A 17,118-nucleotide genomic window follows, 5' to 3' on the forward strand; every position below is an offset into this window, starting at 1 on the left:
AATTTTGTCATCATGCACTGGGAACTTGTTAACTGAAAAAAAAAAGTTATCTAGTACTGAGCTTACCCTTGTAAGAGAATGAAAATATAGAGGAGCCAACATTGCGCGCTTTGCAATCTGTTTGAACTCGCACACCACCAAGAGGTCGCACTATTTTTGATTGTGCCCTGAGGAAATTGGAGCTTGGGGGAGGGAAAGTACTAGTTGAAGGTATCTGGGCTTCAGGAGTGCCAAAGAGGGCATCTATGCGGCTCTGAAGTTCATGTGCTTAAAATAATTTCTTTAAAAAATAAAACTACTTCGGAAAAAGCCAGTTACCCAAGAACCTCAAAAGTGCCATAAAACTGCTTAAGCATGCTCTTTAGGGAATTGTGCACCAAGACAGAAGCCTCCAGGCAAATGGAATTATAGGAAATACCTTGCCTTCTTAAATGTGTCATAGACGGGTAAGTTCTTTTGGAAAACTTCCATCAACAGAGAACTGTTTATGGTTATTGGAAAACTTCCATCAACAGGGAACTGTTTATGGTTATCTATATAATGGGAAGCTCTGAAGCCACTGTGCAGACGCCAGCATAGGAAACAATTTTAAATTTTAGAATTTATTTCTTAAGATTTTCTTTGAGAGCAAGTGTGTGATAGCACAAGCAGGAGAGAGGGAGAAGCAGACTCCCCACTGAGCAGGGAGCCAGATGCTGGATCTCAAGACCCCGGGATCCTGACCTGAGCTGAAGATGTTTAACAGACTGAGCCACCTGCTGGGTGGCCCCTCTTTAGGATGTTTTAAAGTAAACTCTATACCCAGCATGGGGTTCAAACTCACAACCTGGAGATCAAGAGTCCTATGCTTGACCAATTGAGCCAGCCAGGCACCCGAATAGAATTAGCATGATTGGTTGGTGTAAAAAAGATGGTTATATATGGCTGTTTGTGCATGGAGTACAATACATACACAGAGGATCTTCAAAACTGACAAGGGATAAAACTGGGTGCTGGGGGATCCCTGGGTGGCTCAGCAGCTTAGCGCCTGCCTTTGGCCCAGGGCATGATCCTGGAGTCCTGGGATCGAGTCCCACATCGGGCTCCCTGCATGGAGCCTGCTTCTCCCTCTGCCTGTATCTCTGCCTCTCTCTCTCATTGAATAAATAAAATCTTAAAAAACAAAACAAGACTGGGTGCTGGGAGACAAAACGGGAAAACATTCTTACCCCCATGATTTACTTGAAAACAAATCCTAGAGGACTTAGAAGTTTATGGCTGCAAGGCAACTGTAGTTTCTCCTTTGCAAAGGTTGTTTGAAACCCTGGTGAAGCAGTTTGTTCGTTCCATAAATGCCATGTGACTTCAGATGTTAATAATCAGTTTAAATAACTTCACAGCAAATTACCAAAGTGGGTTTTCTTTTCTAAGATTGTTTTTAAGAAATCGAACTCACAAGCCTGAGATCAAGAGTAGCATGCTCCACTGACTGAGCCCACCAGGCGCCCCAGTGAGCTTCCAGGTGCATATGCATCAAAAAGGCACAACGAACTGACCTTTGCACTTGTTCTCTGCAGACTTTCTTCCTTCCAGCATGAATCAAGGTCTTTAAAGTAGGTTCCTTCCACCTACAGCCCTCCCTCCCCCACGCCCCACTCCAACCATATACACATGTTCCCATTTACCACAATCTCAAGAGTTCTGTCACATTGCAATTGTTAGCTTTCTAAAGTAGACTCTGCATCCAGTGTGGAACCCAACGCCAGGCTTGAACTCATGACCCTTGAAACCAAGATCTGAGATCGGGTCTGATGCTCAACCATCAGACTGAGCCTGAGCCACCTAGGAAGTATCTTTTACGTCAGCAATTCCAGTGTTAGGAACTTACCTCCAGATGAGTATGGGGAAGTTGGCTTGAGGTATTTGCATGCATATAGCAATGGTTTACAATAGCAAGAAACTAGATTTTCCCTTTAGGACCAGGGAAATTAGGACACAGCCCCGACACACTGCAGGGGTAAAGATAAGGAGAAAGCTCTGTATGTGATACAAAACACTGTATAAAGGGTTTTGTTAAAAGTAAAACTTTGTGGTGGGAAGCACACCAAAAATTGTTAAAGGGGCTGGGTAGCAGAATTTCACTTTTTATTATAAGGTTGGAAAATAAAACCTCATAAAAGTATTTACTTGACAGGATTAAGGCTTTTTTCTTTAATCTCTTGAAGTTTTTAGTATTTTCAGCACCATTTATCTTTTAAGTGACTCCAACTAGATTCAGCTTGCTTGGGCAGGGCCCATGAACACCACCAGACCTCCCAAGATTTTCAACAGACTGCTTAATTGCCAGCAGCATTCCCAGGGCTGCGACGACGGCCTGGCCCACCGGCTGGGCCTGTATCTCCCAAGGGCCTGCAGCTGTGCTGTGTCCTGGCCTGCCCGCTCCTCCACAAGAGACCAGGTGGGAGGGAAGCAGACACACCCTAGGATCCCAGTAAGCACGATGTTTATTTTCCAAACAATTTTATTGAATTGTGCTAAGAGTACACGGGCAGCACAAATGTATGAACAGGAAAAAAAAAAATCACATGTACAATAATTCTTTAAAAAGTGAAGGTTAATCTTGGGAGATATCAGGTCCCCTTCCCCTCCCCCTCCAGACTTCCAGCGTTTCCGTTATGGTTAAGCCCACTAACCTAGCATTTAAAAAAAGGAATATAGGAACTTTTGCAAAGGAAAAAAAAAAAAAAAACAGAAACAAAACAAACAGCATAAAGGAAAAATGTTTTCCTGCTCAGATGGGACTCTTCCTGGGCACCTATTAGGAGGCGTGCTGAGCAGTGGAGAAACACAACTTCAGAGTGTAAGGGTATGGACCATCTGCAAAGGAGAACAAAGAGAGGTTTAGCTGGGCTCCCCTCCATTTCTGCAGTTTGACCACAGGGATCTAACTGGTCCCTGGTCACTGCCCACCATGAACCTCGCAAACAAGCCCAATAGTGAAGGCACTTCCCCTCCCCTTCAACTCCATGGACAATCCCATTCCCAGTTCCTCAGCTGGCCCAGGGCCTAAGTGGGCAGGTGTTCCCTCCTGCCAGAACAGCCCCTTCCTGGGTACTATCTGAGCCAGCCTCTGCGACAGACAGTGTTGAGTGTTTACTGGCAGCTTCTGACGCACAGAATGCCAGTCCCTGGAGGAGGAGTCTCAGTAACCCTCAGGCTGGCAGTGGGTCGTGGCAAGCAGCCAGGCTAGCCCTCCCTCCCATGGGGACCATCAGGCTAATCTCCTGGTGACCAGGTATCGCCTGCCCATGTCAGCAACAGTGAAGAGATCTCTGGGGTCCTATGTTGATAGCAGGAGGACAGCTCTGGCTTGAAGCCAGACCACCATTAGGCCACGAGGGGGATGACTACAGGACACACAGATACTCACTTGGGTTTTTCATCTGGTAATGATTCAGGAAGCCCAAAGTCTCCAGGGCATCGCTCTTGGATTCCCACTCCAGCAGCCCAGAGGAGCTGCGTTCACCTGATCAAAATGCACAAGTTTTAGGCCAACCTGAGCAGGAAGCAGGGGGCCACCGACCTACAGCCAAGGAACAGGGAAAGGTGGGGACACTTTACTCACTTTTGCCTGAGAATACTTTCACAGAAGATGGCCGTTTCACTCCCAGCTCATCGCAGATCTGCAAGACACAGAAAATGGATTCAGAAACAGGAACATCACGTGGCAGGACTCAAACAGCCCATGACAAAGTACTTACATTTTCCTGGACATTTTTTTTTTAAGATTTTACTTATTTATTCATGGGGGGGGGGGGGGGGGGGCGCAGGCTCCACACAGTGAGCCCGTGGGACTCAATCCCAGGACTCCAGGATCATGCCCTGGGTTGAAGGCATGCGCCAAAACAGAGCCACCAGGGATCCCCCTTCCTGGACAGTTTTTAAGCTCTGATCACACAACATACTCTAAGGTATCCCCATGACTAAAAAAAGGTTTAGAAACACTACTCTTAACCGTGTTCTCACTACTGCTAACTACCATCATTACAGTAGAAACTGCTTTCTGAAATTCTCACCTGGGTGTACTGGCAGCAAGTGTTTGCTGAACTCATGTGCAACACCCCGGGCCAGAGCAAGGTCTGAAGTCCAACCCTGCCAGTCAGCCAACCTCCCCCTCAGTGTTCCAGTTTCCTCTGATGAGGCCTTAACAAGAGCCTCCCTTCTGATGTTATCTAGGCATGGGAGGGCCTGATTACGTAGACACTCTGAGACTGGACTCTGATCACCCCTCTATCACCCAGACACGGAGAAACCTTTTTCAGCAAAGATGCAGCCATTCTCACTTGTCAATAATAAAACAGTATAGCAAACTTCACCATTGCTAGAGGTTTGATGCCCTTCTCAGCCACTCCATCCTGGTCCCTGCTGCAGCCCTGGGATCCAACCCAGGGCCTGGCAGGGCCGGGGCTCAATAGGAACTGGTTGAAAGACAAAACAAACAAACAAACAAACAAACAACAAAAAAAAAAACGGCCCACCCAGATGGCAGTGGTGAGGGACCACCTCCACCGCACCCACCTCGAAGAAGTTCTCCTCGGTCACCTCCAGAGGTGCATTGAAGAAGTGTAGCACGTTGCTAGGGTGCTGGATACGATTCTTGGCTGCCTGCTCCGGAGTAGAGAACCGATTGTTCCTGGATTCGCTGAAGTCTTTATAACTGCAGGACCCGTCCTCTAGCCCATAAGACTGTCCGGGCATGATAGCCGGTTGCTTGGAGACACTGTGCCAGGGGAGGGGAGCTCTGTTAGACCCCAAGCCCTCCACGCTGGCCCCGTTCCCAACTGAAACACTGTGCGCCTCAGGGGCATTGCGCGCCACAGCTGAGGCGAGGCCAGCTCTCTCCCCCTGCTTCAGCTGAAGGCTGGGGAGCCTGCCCGCCACACCCAACTCCTGCCTGAACAAGCACCCAGTTGCGCTATGCTCCTGCCGGGCCCTTGCTAGAGCTGCCCCATTCCACTTCCCTTCTTTCCTCGGCCCCTCTCCAACGCTCCCAAGCCTGAGGAAACGCAGAACCTACCAGACGTTCAGCTTCTGGCCGAACATGAAGTTGTTGTTGAGGTGAGTGATGGCCCGGTCCACAGCATAGCCATCAGCCATCTCCACCATGGCGGCCCCCGGCTTGCTTTTCATGAATTTCACCTTAAGGAGAGCAACTGTGATCAGCACTGCTGCCCAGCTCTCAGAGACCCTTCTCCCACCACGTCTGAGCTAGTTAAAAACAAGGAACTCCTGGCTCTGGAGCGAGGCTTCCATTTCCTCACTTGTGAAAGAGGAATCCGGAGCAGAGAGAAGAGCATCTGGCCCACAGTAAGGGCTCAGCGCAACGGGCAGTGTTGTCACCTCAGGACGTAACCCATGCGTGCAATGCTTAACGGAGCCCAACAAAAGCCGGGGGCACAGGGAGAAAACAGAGCAGCTACTTCTGTCGTCTGTTCACAGACGCACACGGTCTACGGAGGGCGGGCCACAATGGGACACACCGCCGTGGGTGACAGTACCGACGACCGCGAGAACCCATGCCAGAGGCGCTAAAGCCAGCTTCTGTAGCCTGAAAGCCAGCTTCTACGTAAAGGTCTGTGAACCTGGGCAAGTTATTTACCCTCCGTGCCTCCGCTGCCCTGACTTCTCATCAAGGATTCTAGGAACGGGCAAGTTGCTACGCTTCAAGCCCTTTCAATGCCACGAACGTTTGACCTGTGCTAGCTGTCACTGCTGTGAGCCCCAGGCTAAGCCAGGGGCCAGGAGCTCTTTAGACGCTTTCAGGACTCAGCTGGGTTCGAGACAAGCCACCCGGTCAGAGGTGCACAGCCACCTTTCCTACAGGCACAGCAGGAAGGCCAGTGTTGCCAGATCATCATAAGTTTTCTGAAGAAAATCCTCACACGATGATCTTCGGCCACAATAGTTTTGTAAGTCATAAACGTTCGTGTTAACGTTAATATTTCCACATGAAGAAGTCCTGGTTAACACCCCCGGTTAAAAAACACAACGCCGACGGTGAGGACAAACCAAATGTCTGCAGCTGGCCGCCTGCTTCAGCGAGCCACCCTCTCTGCATCAGCCTGCTCCCAGCCAGGCTCCTTCCCCCACCGGGACGTCTGAGGTTCAGCCCGCTAGGTCTGTAAGGGAAGCAACGGACCTGACAGAGGCTCACCTTCTCCACATTGCCATACAAGCAGAAGACATTGAAGACCCGATCACAGTTCATCTTAGATTGATCCAAGCCATAGACCATGAGCACAGGGCTGTCGGCGTGGGGGCCATACTCGGGTGGTGGGGGAGGGGGTGGGGGGTGCCCATACTGGGGGCCGTAGCGACTTGGGCCCCGACGGTGACCCCCCACTGGTGGGCCCATCCTTCTCCCTTCGTAGTGAGGTGGGGGGGGCCCGTAGCCCTCATCATGGTAATGGCTGTGGTACCCACCGTGGGGCCCTCCTGGGGGGTGGGAAGGAAAGAGAGGGAGGACGGGTGAGAATTTGCGCGGCGGGCGGCGGGCAGGGGCACATGAGCCACGGGAGTCCACGGAGGGGAACCCCCTGCCCTCACCATATTCTGCGGGATGATCTCCCAGGAGAGGGGGCTGTCTCTGGCGTTTGTTAGGGTTGCTGCCAGGGTCACCTGTGGACAGAGAAAGCAGTCAGAGGCTAACTTGGAACAAAGAGGGTCACCCTCCTGACTAGAGGCTAACCTCAAAGCCCTTCAGTTCCTGCAAGCCTTAAGCAAACCCTCCCTTCCTCACTGGAGCTGCTGGGGCCTCCTTCCTGTGGCCTGACCCAAGGTGGGCATGAAGCCCATCCTCAAGGATGGAGCCTGCTTCTCTTCCCCTGCCCATGCCAAATAGCAGATTTCCTTTCTCTGGGAAGGATGAGGCCAGCTTCTGGGCTTTCTCCTGCCCTGGCCCAAATGGGAAGGCCAGCTCTTGGGCCCTCTGGGGAACCTGCAGATGCTACAGAAGCTGTTATATTATGGAGCCAAGAACAGATTTCTAAAATAACTCCCAATAAAGGGAGAGGAGCTTGAGCAAGAAAACCACCAAGATAAAGCAGGACAGAAAGATATAACCTGGCTCCCAAAGTTCCAAGGTTCTAGGAGCTCTAGGCCCCACTTTCTAGGCCCTTTCTTTTGTCAACCCTGATCCCCCCTCCCACCCCATCCCCTCCCCTCCCCCATGTTACATCCAACCCGAGAGGGGGACTGTAGGAAAGGACAAGCAGGGCAACAACAGAACCAGTTCAATTGAGCAGTCATGTACAAGGCATCAACATTCTCAGACCCCGACAATGGCGCAGATCCACCCCAGACCCCAGCTGCAATTCATAGTCACTACATGAATTTAGCGCTCGAGTGGCAGACACTGTTGCTAAGCGCTTTACAGACATCACCGCTTCTAAAATTCCTCACAACAACCCTATGAGGTAGGTACTATTTTACCCCCATTTTACAGATAAGGAACCTGAGCACTCAACTTTTAACTGAGTAGTTAAAAGACACTTTGGCCCAAGGTTACAAAGCAAGTTAGTGGCCGAGCCAGGATTTGAACCCAGGTCTGGCTGACTCCAAAACCCAGGGCTCGAGACCACTGCCCTTTCCTGCCACCCGGCCTGGGTTTTGTTTTCAACAATCAGTCATTACAAAGATGGAAAAGGGCTACTTACAGCAGAAGTACAGAGTACAATGTCCATTTGTCACAAAAAACAAATCTGTATTTTCTCTTACCATTGGACGCTTCAACAGTGAGTTAGCACAGTTCTGAAAGATGGCGTCCCATCAAACATACACTGCGACCCTGCATCACATGGTTTTACAGTCATAAATACAAGTTACGGTACACATCCGCTACAATTTTTCTTTTAAGAATTGTTTTTTAAAAGTCAATGTTTTGATTAAATCAAAAATGGCTCACAGATGTTCTGTCCTCAGAAGATACCAGAAAGTGGAAAATAAAGGTGTATGAAGTGGGTAGTGTCCCTCCATGTTGTCAGCTCCTCACATTGTGTGCTGCAGTGCGGTGGTGCGGTGCTTCTGGCTGTGTAGCGCTCCGTGTGCGTGTCTCCTGGTTATGAAGTGTGCCAGTGGCCCCACTATGCCCGCGCTTTTGGCCTTGGGAGCGCGCCCGGTTACCCACCAGCAGGTAACTGTGTACCTCTGAGCTGTTTGGCTGTCTGGTTTTAGGTCTGTTTGGTTTTTTTGATTTTTTTTTGTTGTGGTTTAAGTTTTTTTTTTTTTGTTTTCTGATCTCCAGTTGGTGCAGATTATGTTGGCAGCCGATGACTGCGGAAAAAATAAAAATATCGAAACAGAAAAGAACAAAAAAAAGGCCCTCCCCAAACCAAAGGACTTAAAAAACCAAAAACCAAAAAACAACCCATATGGCGAGGAATGGAGAGAGGATCCTATTGTCTTGGAGGCCCATGGAATCTACTTCGGTCTATGAAACGTTCTCCGAAAAGAGCGCCGCTGGCTGGCTGGGAGAGCTCTGTTCTCTGTGTTTCCTACTTCTGTGTACATTCTCGGGTTCGAGTTTGCTTGGATTTTGACTTTTTTTTTAATGTTTAGTAAAAAAGCAGTGTCTGCTGCCATGTTGCGTCTCTTTCTCTCTTTGTCTCTGTCTGCCTCTGTCTCTGTGCTTGTAGCTGTTCCTTGGAGCGCGGTGTGGTGTTCTTGATGTAGTGAGCTCAAGTCTGCGGCTGTTTCTGGGGACGTGGTGGAGGCTGCGTGTTCTGTTCTCTCCAGGAAGAGCTAGTGGTTTCTACCCTGTGTGTTGGTGAGCAATGTGCAGAGGCAGAGCCGCTGAAGTATGGTTCCCGAGGGGTGGCGAAGCACCGCCCTCACTCCAGGCCACCTCATCAGCTCTCGTTTTTGCCCCCCAGCCTCGGGGCGGCCAGAGCTGAGAGGCATCAAAACCAATGCACAGCCAGCCCCTGCCACTAGCCCCTGCCGGTCTGCACATCTTCTATTATGTTCCTTGGAGAAGAAATGGTTGGTTGCCATGTTTCTGTTAGCAGTCATGTAATGCCATTGCCCGCTCTGGTACATTCACTCGGTCACCAATTTGCCTCTGACCTCTGGAGGGGCAGCCAGGCCCACAGTGCCCACTGTGAGGGTCCTGGGGAAGAGTCTAGCCCACCCTGCCCACTGCTTCCCAGCTGTGAGGGCGAGCAAGACAGGCCCGCCTAGGAATGGGGGCCTTTGGCCTCCCAGGGCCCGTTGAGAGGTCAGCAACCGGCCTCCTCCCTCAGCCCGTGGCCTAGTCCGACGTATCAGACCAAGATAGACAGAGATGGACGGTCTTGCTGAGGGGGTGCCGCTGTTTTTCAAAGGCAATCCTCGACCTCTCCCTCCTATCCAAGGCAAACCATTCTTGACAGATTCTAGGAAGGGGGTTGTCCATTTGGGCCCCCTGTAGAGATGTTGAGTCCCCGCTACAAGGGAGGTGAGGCATGTCCGCCCTGCTCCAATCCAGGGTGTCTCACCTCCACAAAGTCAACTTGCTCAAAGGCTCTCCTCCAAGGGCCCGGGAGCCCTCATCGCCTCCCCACTCTGCCCCCGCCCTTCCCCCAGCAGACCCTCTCGATAGTGGAGAGCAAGAGAACCATTCCTGGCCCAGTGAGGATGGAGAGTCAGTGACCCTAGGCAGGCTCCTAGAAGGGAAGCAGCAGAATCCATTTGGGAGCTGCTGCTGGTTTATGTAAGCCATTGCCTCACCCTGTGCTCAACGAGGCCCTGCTCCCCCACCCCGTCCAAGCCTCTGCCCTGGCTCTATACCCTCAGGCACATCAAAGGGCCCCCAGCAGCAGCTAGAACCTAGAGACCCCCTCATTCAGCCTCTCCCACTAGGGCATCTTTTCCAAGAGCTGACCACCCCACCGCCCCAGGCCCTCCCATGTCCACAGGGAGCCCAATGGCATTACATAACCCTGAGCCCGGGTCTATGGAGTGCACTAGTCGAGTGAAGGCAAGGCGGGTGTGTTTAAAACAAAGTGGCCATCAGGATTACCTTGTCCACTGAGATTGGGATTTGTGTAGTCCCAAGTATCCTGATCGTTCTTGAACACATTCAAGCGTGTGGGCTGCAGGGACAAGACAAAGCTTGAAATTAGCCAGGCCCCAGTTCACCTGGAAGGTGACAAGGGGCAGTCACTTCCCAGACCTACCTTCGCATATTCAATCTTCAGAGTGCAACAACCCGAGTAAATATCAGCCCCATTGAGCGAGGCCTTGGCCCGCTGGGCACTCTGCACAGAGTCAAATGTGCGTAAAGTTAAGGAAAGCCCCGAGACGGGTGTGCTTTGGGAAGGGCTTCACGGGAGGACGACGAGGGAATCCCCAAAAACCATATACTGCATGTGCACTTAGCTCACTGCCCGGTCACTAGCCGCTTGCAGGAGACGCGCTGGAGCGCTGTCCCAGATGGGCAGTCACTGTCTGGAGTTCCTGTCATCTACACTCACAACCCAAGACCCACAGGTGGCAGCACCTCCCTCTGCCACCATCCCAGGCCAAGCCACTTTTCCTTTGCCCACTCCTCTCTCCTGTGCCATGTCCTTTGACTAAGCCTGGACAACCCCCACCCCCCACGGCACCCTAGACTCTGAGCTTTCACACTACACGCCCCATTCTTTAACGATCCCTCCCATTAGACCAGGGGCTCTGTGAAGAAACCAGGCACATGGCAGGCATCAGGAGCTCCATGCTGGTTGAAAGGATGCACTCCTGCCGAGCCTTGAGAGCACCCCCAACTCTGAGAACACCCCCTTTCCCATCAAAGGATATTCCACCATGGCCTGGACTCCATTCTTCCGGAAAATAACGATTCTCTGGACAGGACCACAAGGGTTGCAGATAGTGTAAAGAACATCCTGTAGAAAGCATACAAGCAAGATGAAAAGGCACTGGCAGGTCAATCTGGCTCAGGGGAGAGGAAGGGAGGAAGAGAGGCTCACGAAAGCATCTGAAAGGCGGCTCATTGGCACATACCGTGGTAATGGAATAGATCGGGTTCAAGATGGTAAAGAGAAGCACGCTGTTGACGCTCCGGGAGTCATCTGAGTCCCCGGGCCGGGAGATCTTCTGGCTGGTAGAGTAATTGACAAAAGCCGGGTGGCCAGCAATGTAGATTTGGTTGTCGGCTGCGTAGTTCACAGCGTTGCAAGCCCCCAACACATCTTCAAACTCCACCAACGCTTGTCTCTTTTTAGGCATTACTACCACATAGCTGGCAGAAAGAACACATATATTTCAGCCCTTGCAGGAGAATATGGACAAGAAAGTGGCATTCCAGATATTCCCTGAACAGACTCATCTCTCTGGACTCCTCTGTACCCCCACCATGGTTTCCTGACCTGAACATCCTGCACCCTAAGTGGCACAACATGCAAAGAGACGTAGGCATCACCTCCTCTGGGGAGCCTGCCTTCCAGAATCCTCCTCCCCTGGCTGAATCAGATGCCTCCCGCAGGCTCCTGGGCTTTCCTATCACAGTGCTAATCACTCTGGATGGGAAGCTATCTGGGAGGGACCCCCAAACAGTTTCATTTGCTACTCTATTCCCAATGCCTAACATGTGACAAAAACGTTTGCTACGTGAGTGAGAGAATGTGGACTAGAAGCTACAAATGGAGGGTGAGAAGACATGGAACTTGCCACCTCACCCAAAGTGTAAGGGCTAAACCCAAGAGTGGAGAAGCCCCAGGACCTAGCCAAAGAACCCTGGGTCCAACTGGTCATGTCACTTCCAACCAAAACCCAAGGACACAAAGGACACCAACTTCTATGTCCAATCCGTGGCCTCTGAATGGAGTACCTGATGGGTCCAAATTCCTGCAAGGCCTCCACAAGGTCAGCTTCCACCACGCCGTCAATCAAGCCCCTGATGTGAACAACCGGGGAGGCAGGGGTTTTGTGTGGGTCATCGTAGTTCTCCTGTGAAAGGAAGCAAAATCATAACTTCATTTCCTGCTGTACAAGATGCAGGCCCACTGTCCTCTGTGTTGTTGGGACCCAATCAGATAAGACACTTAAATGTCAAACAGGGCGGACAACAAGGGATGGCATACAAACCAATCACCCCAAAAGGATTTTAGACCTGCAGAGCACAGGGCCTGAGTGCGTGACCACTTGCCACTGCCTCTTGCTGTAGCTTCTTCTTCTTCTTTTATTTTATTTTTTTAAAATTTTTATTTATTTATGATAGTCACACAGAGAGAGAGAGAGAGAGAGGCAGAGACACAGGCAGAAGGAGAAGCAGGCTCCATGCACCAGGAGCCCAACGTGGGATTCAATCCCGGGTCTCCAGGATCGCGCCCTGGGCCAAAGGCAGGCGCCAAACCGCTGCGCCACCCAGGGATCCCCTTCTTCTTCTTTTAAAGATAATGTATTCATTCATGAGATACACAGAGAGAGGGAGAGCGAGGTAGAGACACAGGCAGAAGGAAAAGCATGCTCCATGCAGGGAGCCCGACGCAGGACTCGATCCCGGAACTCCAGGATCACACCCTGGGCGGAAGGCAGGCGCTAAACCGCTGAGCCACCCAGGGATCCCCTCTTGCTGTAACTTCTGAGGAAGGCAAAATGTAAGATAAGACATGCCCCATATCTTACATTCCTCCTAGAATTTTTCTCTACCCACTGGTCAAGGAAACGGGGAAACAACTGAGATAAGAAGGGCACAGCACTAAGCAGGAAGAACTCAAACAGTTTTCTGCTGCAGTCTGAATCACAACATTCTCTTGGAATGTAACTTTGACCTTTCCCTAATGGAACAAGCCCAGTCAAGCATTACAGTTCCCCACCACTCACCCCCAGGACCAGTCACACAGTAAAACAGCCATGCCCCAGAAGCTGTGAAAGCCAGGGCAGTCTGGACCACTTCTAGCCTTTAATCACCCACCCAAATCTGTGTTGGAAAATACTGCCTAGGCCAGACTAAGGAAAAACAAGATATGAAAAGTCTTTCAGAAAGAAAAGAAACTCCAACCCACACCACTAAAACTCAAGACGGCTCTCTTGCAAGGAGAACTATCTTTCCACCCACACAGAGGGAGACGCCTCTGGGAATCAGGAAGAAAGTAACTTTCTCCATGTCTCCTGGGCTCTGGGCCCAACCTCCTGTCTGAGAGCCACCAAGCAGAAGCCCATGGAACAGGGGCAGAATTGGATTCTATTTCAGGAATGAACCACACAAACCACAGGAGGCACACCCGCCTGATGGTTACCAGCTCAGCAGTTTAGAGTTCCATAGCCCATAAATTCTAATCCCAGCCCCGCCCCCATAGCTATATGATCTGAACAAACTTCCCTCAGCCCTTGGGAGTCCCGAATTGTAATACCACCGTGTAACTCACACAGAAGTGTTAAAGATTTAGCTTAAGTACTTTCAAAATGTGTGCAACAAGGCCTGGCAGAAATTGAAACACTAGAAATCACAGCTACAGGTCACCACCAAACCCTGGAAAATCCTGCAAATGGCTGAACGGGAGAGGACTTCGTGAACTTGGGAGGGAGGGAGGGAATGGGCTCCAAGCCAGGAGGAACAAATGGTGGTCCTTCCCAACTAGGAGGTCAAAGACGTCGAAAACCTCCCAAAACGCCCACCCTCATGGAACATTCTGGTTCATCACCTACTTAAGCCCCGGAACTTTTAAGCAAACTTGTGATGGTTCCAAAGCTTAGTTCAATTCCCACACAGCTAAAAAGACCTTTCGCAAGCCTTTCTTCTGGTTTTCACAGCCCACAAAAACGGGGACACAGTCTGTTCTCGGGGAACATCCTCAAAGTAGATCAACTTCTGTGTCGACACGAACCATGACGCGATTAAGATTTAATAGCAATCGGGCAAAATTCCCCACTCAAGTGCGGAAAAGGCCACCGCCCACCCGTTCCCGCTCACGCGGTGCTCCCCCCCACCCGCCCACGAGGCCCAAGCACAAGTAGTGCGCTTGCGCAGGAGGGCAGTGAATTAAACGATAAAGGAAAAAAAACGGCCCGGCCGCGTGCCCGGCCCCCACACTCCAGCCCGCGGCGCCTGCGCATTGCGCCACCCGCAGCGCGAGCTCCTTCCTCCGCCTCCCACACCCCCCCTCCGCTTTGACTAGCGCGCACGCGCAAGCGCCTGTCCTCGCGCAAACCCCGCCGTTTGCCCAATGCCTGCCCCTCCCCCACCCCGTCACGGCGTGAGGGCCTGGGCGCGTGCGCAGAGGCGCCCCCCCTCAAATGAATACCCTCAAGGAGGAAATTTTTCCCTCCCTTCACGGCCGTCCCCGGCGCCTAGGGCCCTGGCCTCACCCCGCCGCCGCCGCCCGCCGCCCCGGCTCCTCCACCGCCGCCGCCACCGCCTCCGTGCTGGTCGCCAGCGTTGTCCGTCTTGAGCCGCTTAGGGGCTCGGCCGCCCTCACTGCCGCCGCCGTAGTAGCGGCCACCGCCGCCTCCGCCGCCCGCCGCCGCCATCTTCACCATCGCTCCCGACCGCCTCCGCTGCTCGTCCGGCTGCTGCCTCTGCTCCAGCCGCCGACGCCGCTTCTCCGCCCGGGGCAGCAGCCTCCGCGACATGGCGGCGCAGAACCCGCCTCCCCCCGCCTCTCATTGGGGGAGGGACACGCCCGTCACCCGCCGCCCCCACCCGATAGGGGGAGCCACTGGTCCCGCCAAGGGGGGAGGGGAAGCCTCCGCACGCCTCGCGCGCCTATTGGGTACAGCCCACGCCGTTCTGCAGCCGGGCCCGCCCTCGTTTGTCTGGGACACTCCTTATAGGCGAGTGCTTTCTGCCAGTCATTCGCCCGACCCCGCCGCCTTAAAATAAACTCCAATTTGATAGGTCGGATTTCTGGCATGGCCAGGCCTCCCGTGGAGCCCCTGATAGGAAGAACGCTCCCCATTCGCCTGGGGAGCCCCGCCTTCTTCCCGCTTTGATTGGCTCCCTCACGGGTCCATCAAACCGAAAAGCCTTAGTGTTCCAGTCACGACTCCCCCCTTCCCGCGCCACTCCGCAAGGAGAAAAGGAAAGCCCTCCCTCTGGCCTCTCTCCAGTGGTTACTGCAGATGCCCATCTCCTGCGTCTCTACCCGATTAGTCAATGACGAGGGGGAAGGGTCCCCTCGCTTGGACGCTACGACCACCGGTGGTCTCTGATTGGGTGCAGAAGGGAAGCCCTCCCCAGGCCGACGGGCGTTCTTTGGCGCAGTCTAGGACGGGATCGGGGGCGAGGGCGCGAGCGCCCATAGGCTTCCAGGCGTCTCTGGAGGCGGGGCGACCCTATAAACGAGCCAAGGCCTGGGGTACCCCGAGTATTTATTGACATGCTGTGTGTGGCGCCGAGGGCCCGCCCGAGACGGGGGCAGCTGCCAGTGCAGTGTCCCCGCCGCTGTACCTTTTCCCTCCCCACCTCGATCCTTCACGGGGCCGGAGGAATTTTAATAACCCAAACTTAACCCTTTCGGGAGAAAACCATTTGCAGCTGCCGACTGTCTTCGGACCCTGTCAAGTTGGCCGGCGTCATCTCACGCATCCGCTCCGCCTCTAAATTCAGCCAGAATAGCGCCTTTCAGTTTGCACAAAGGGAGGACCCTTCACGCCCCTTTCGACCTTTGCCCGCGTAGGCCCTTCCAGCTACAAACCCCTCCTGCCGGAGCAACCTCTCGCTCTGTCCGTGCAGCAGTCGCTACTCTGAAAGAGGTCCCTGTCCCTACTCGTCCCTGTGATAACTCCTGACCACCCAGGCCAGTGGCTTTCACGCGACTGCCCTGGTCCTGATCTCTGTGGCTCGTCACAGGCTGGTGACTGTCCGTTTTCCCGCGCGGAAGTCCTGTGTGGGTAAGGGAGCGTAGTGACGCTGGCCCCCTACCAAGCACCAGGCACGGCGCACCAAAGGGGAGTCCCGGTGTTCTAGGTGTCCGGGCCCTCCTAACTTGGGGACAGGGTAGGGCAACCCTGAGGATCCCCCCCTCCCTCCGGCTCCGGGGTCCAACGCCGTTCCCAAGAGCCGGGACCCAGGGGCGGGGTGGGGGGTCGAGCCAGGAGCCCGCGTTAGGGGGCTGTCTCTCGGAGGTGGGACGGGAGATCCTGAGCTCAGAGAGGACAGAATCGTGGGAAATAGGGGCGCCCTCCCAAGGACGCTTCGGAATCTTCCCTCCGGTGAAAGGAAAGGGGGTTCCTAAAATAATAGGAGCCCTCGTGGAAACTAAGTTTGAAATGGGGTCAGTGAGCTACGAGAGTGGGACAGGACCGACGGGCCCGCAGATTTGGGGAGATGAGAAAGTTGGGAGCCGGCTGCCGGCGATCTCAATCAGTTCCCGGTCACACAGGGAAAATCCCAAAAGGCCGGCGGAACACCGAAAAGGGCGGGGGGGGGGGGGGGGGGGCGGCGCCTCCAACACGTGATCGTGGCGACGGAGGGAGGCGGGGCGGGTCCCACCGAAGGGCGGGGTCGCGAGGTCCCGACGTCAGAGGAATGCGGTGGGGGGAGGGGGGAGGGGGGAGAGGGGCCCCTCCCCTCCCCGCCCCCGCGCCCGGCCCGTACGCCCCTCGCGCCGACGCGCGCTGCCGGGACGCGGCGGAACCGTCCTCGGCGCCGCGCGTTCCGGGTCGCCCGCCCGCCCGCTCACACCCTCGGCGGGCGGCCGGGCCGTCGCGTTCCCCGCACCGCCACGCTCCCGGCCTCCGCCCCTCCCCCACCCCCTGCGCTCCGGCGGCGGGCGGCGCCTCCCCCCCGCCCCCCGGCCCCCGCCCCGACCCCTCGCCCCCAGCCCCTACCAGCTCGGCGGCGAGCCTGGCCGGCCGTCCGGGATCGAAAAGAGCAGACACTGGGAAGTTTTGGGGGAGGGAGGGGCGGGCCTTAAAGGGACCACGACCTCTTTTCAGCCTGGGGAAAAAAAAAAAACGGGGGGGGGGGAGATCGAGAGTTGCTCTGCGTTTGAATGGAGGAAACAACGCCAGAAGGGAATGGGAAGACTGGTGCGCCGTCGCGTTAGGGCTCCGCGTCCCTTTTCCCCAAACACCCCAACTCCTCACTCCACCTCCCCCCTCGCCATCTCGGGAAGTCACGCAGAGGCTTGGCGGTCACGCCTCATTCCTCCCAGTCAGCCA

The 17,118-nt window shown here is 53.9% G+C and overlaps 1 protein-coding gene across 3 annotated transcripts; it reads right to left on the bottom strand.

The window, feature by feature from the left end:
- Nucleotides 1-2,482: 2,482 nt before the first annotated feature.
- HNRNPL (heterogeneous nuclear ribonucleoprotein L) lies at nucleotides 2,483-17,113 on the bottom strand. 3 transcript variants are annotated; one of them, XM_072751950.1, is made up of 13 exons: nucleotides 16,786-17,113; nucleotides 11,843-11,961; nucleotides 11,017-11,254; nucleotides 10,813-10,898; nucleotides 10,194-10,290; nucleotides 10,037-10,109; nucleotides 6,586-6,657; nucleotides 6,194-6,474; nucleotides 5,057-5,178; nucleotides 4,558-4,759; nucleotides 3,605-3,662; nucleotides 3,410-3,505; nucleotides 2,483-2,856 (listed from the first exon to the last, which is right to left on the bottom strand). In XM_072751950.1, exons 3-13 carry the CDS (start codon nucleotides 11,239-11,241, stop codon nucleotides 2,798-2,800), a joined length of 1,371 nt encoding a protein of 456 aa, XP_072608051.1. In that variant the 5' UTR covers nucleotides 11,242-11,254; nucleotides 11,843-11,961; nucleotides 16,786-17,113; the 3' UTR covers nucleotides 2,483-2,797. The 3 variants fall into 3 exon arrangements, with proteins under 3 accessions (XP_072608051.1, XP_025865889.1, XP_025865888.1); XM_026010104.2 differs by lacking the exon at nucleotides 16,786-17,113 and adding an exon at nucleotides 14,323-14,601; XM_026010103.2 differs by lacking the exon at nucleotides 16,786-17,113 and adding an exon at nucleotides 14,323-14,601 and having other exon boundaries at nucleotides 6,194-6,657.
- Nucleotides 17,114-17,118: the final 5 nt, after the last annotated feature.

This window comes from Vulpes vulpes, chromosome 1 (genome assembly GCF_048418805.1).
Source record: "Vulpes vulpes isolate BD-2025 chromosome 1, VulVul3, whole genome shotgun sequence".
In the NCBI taxonomy this organism is placed as follows: Eukaryota; Metazoa; Chordata; class Mammalia; order Carnivora; family Canidae; genus Vulpes; species Vulpes vulpes.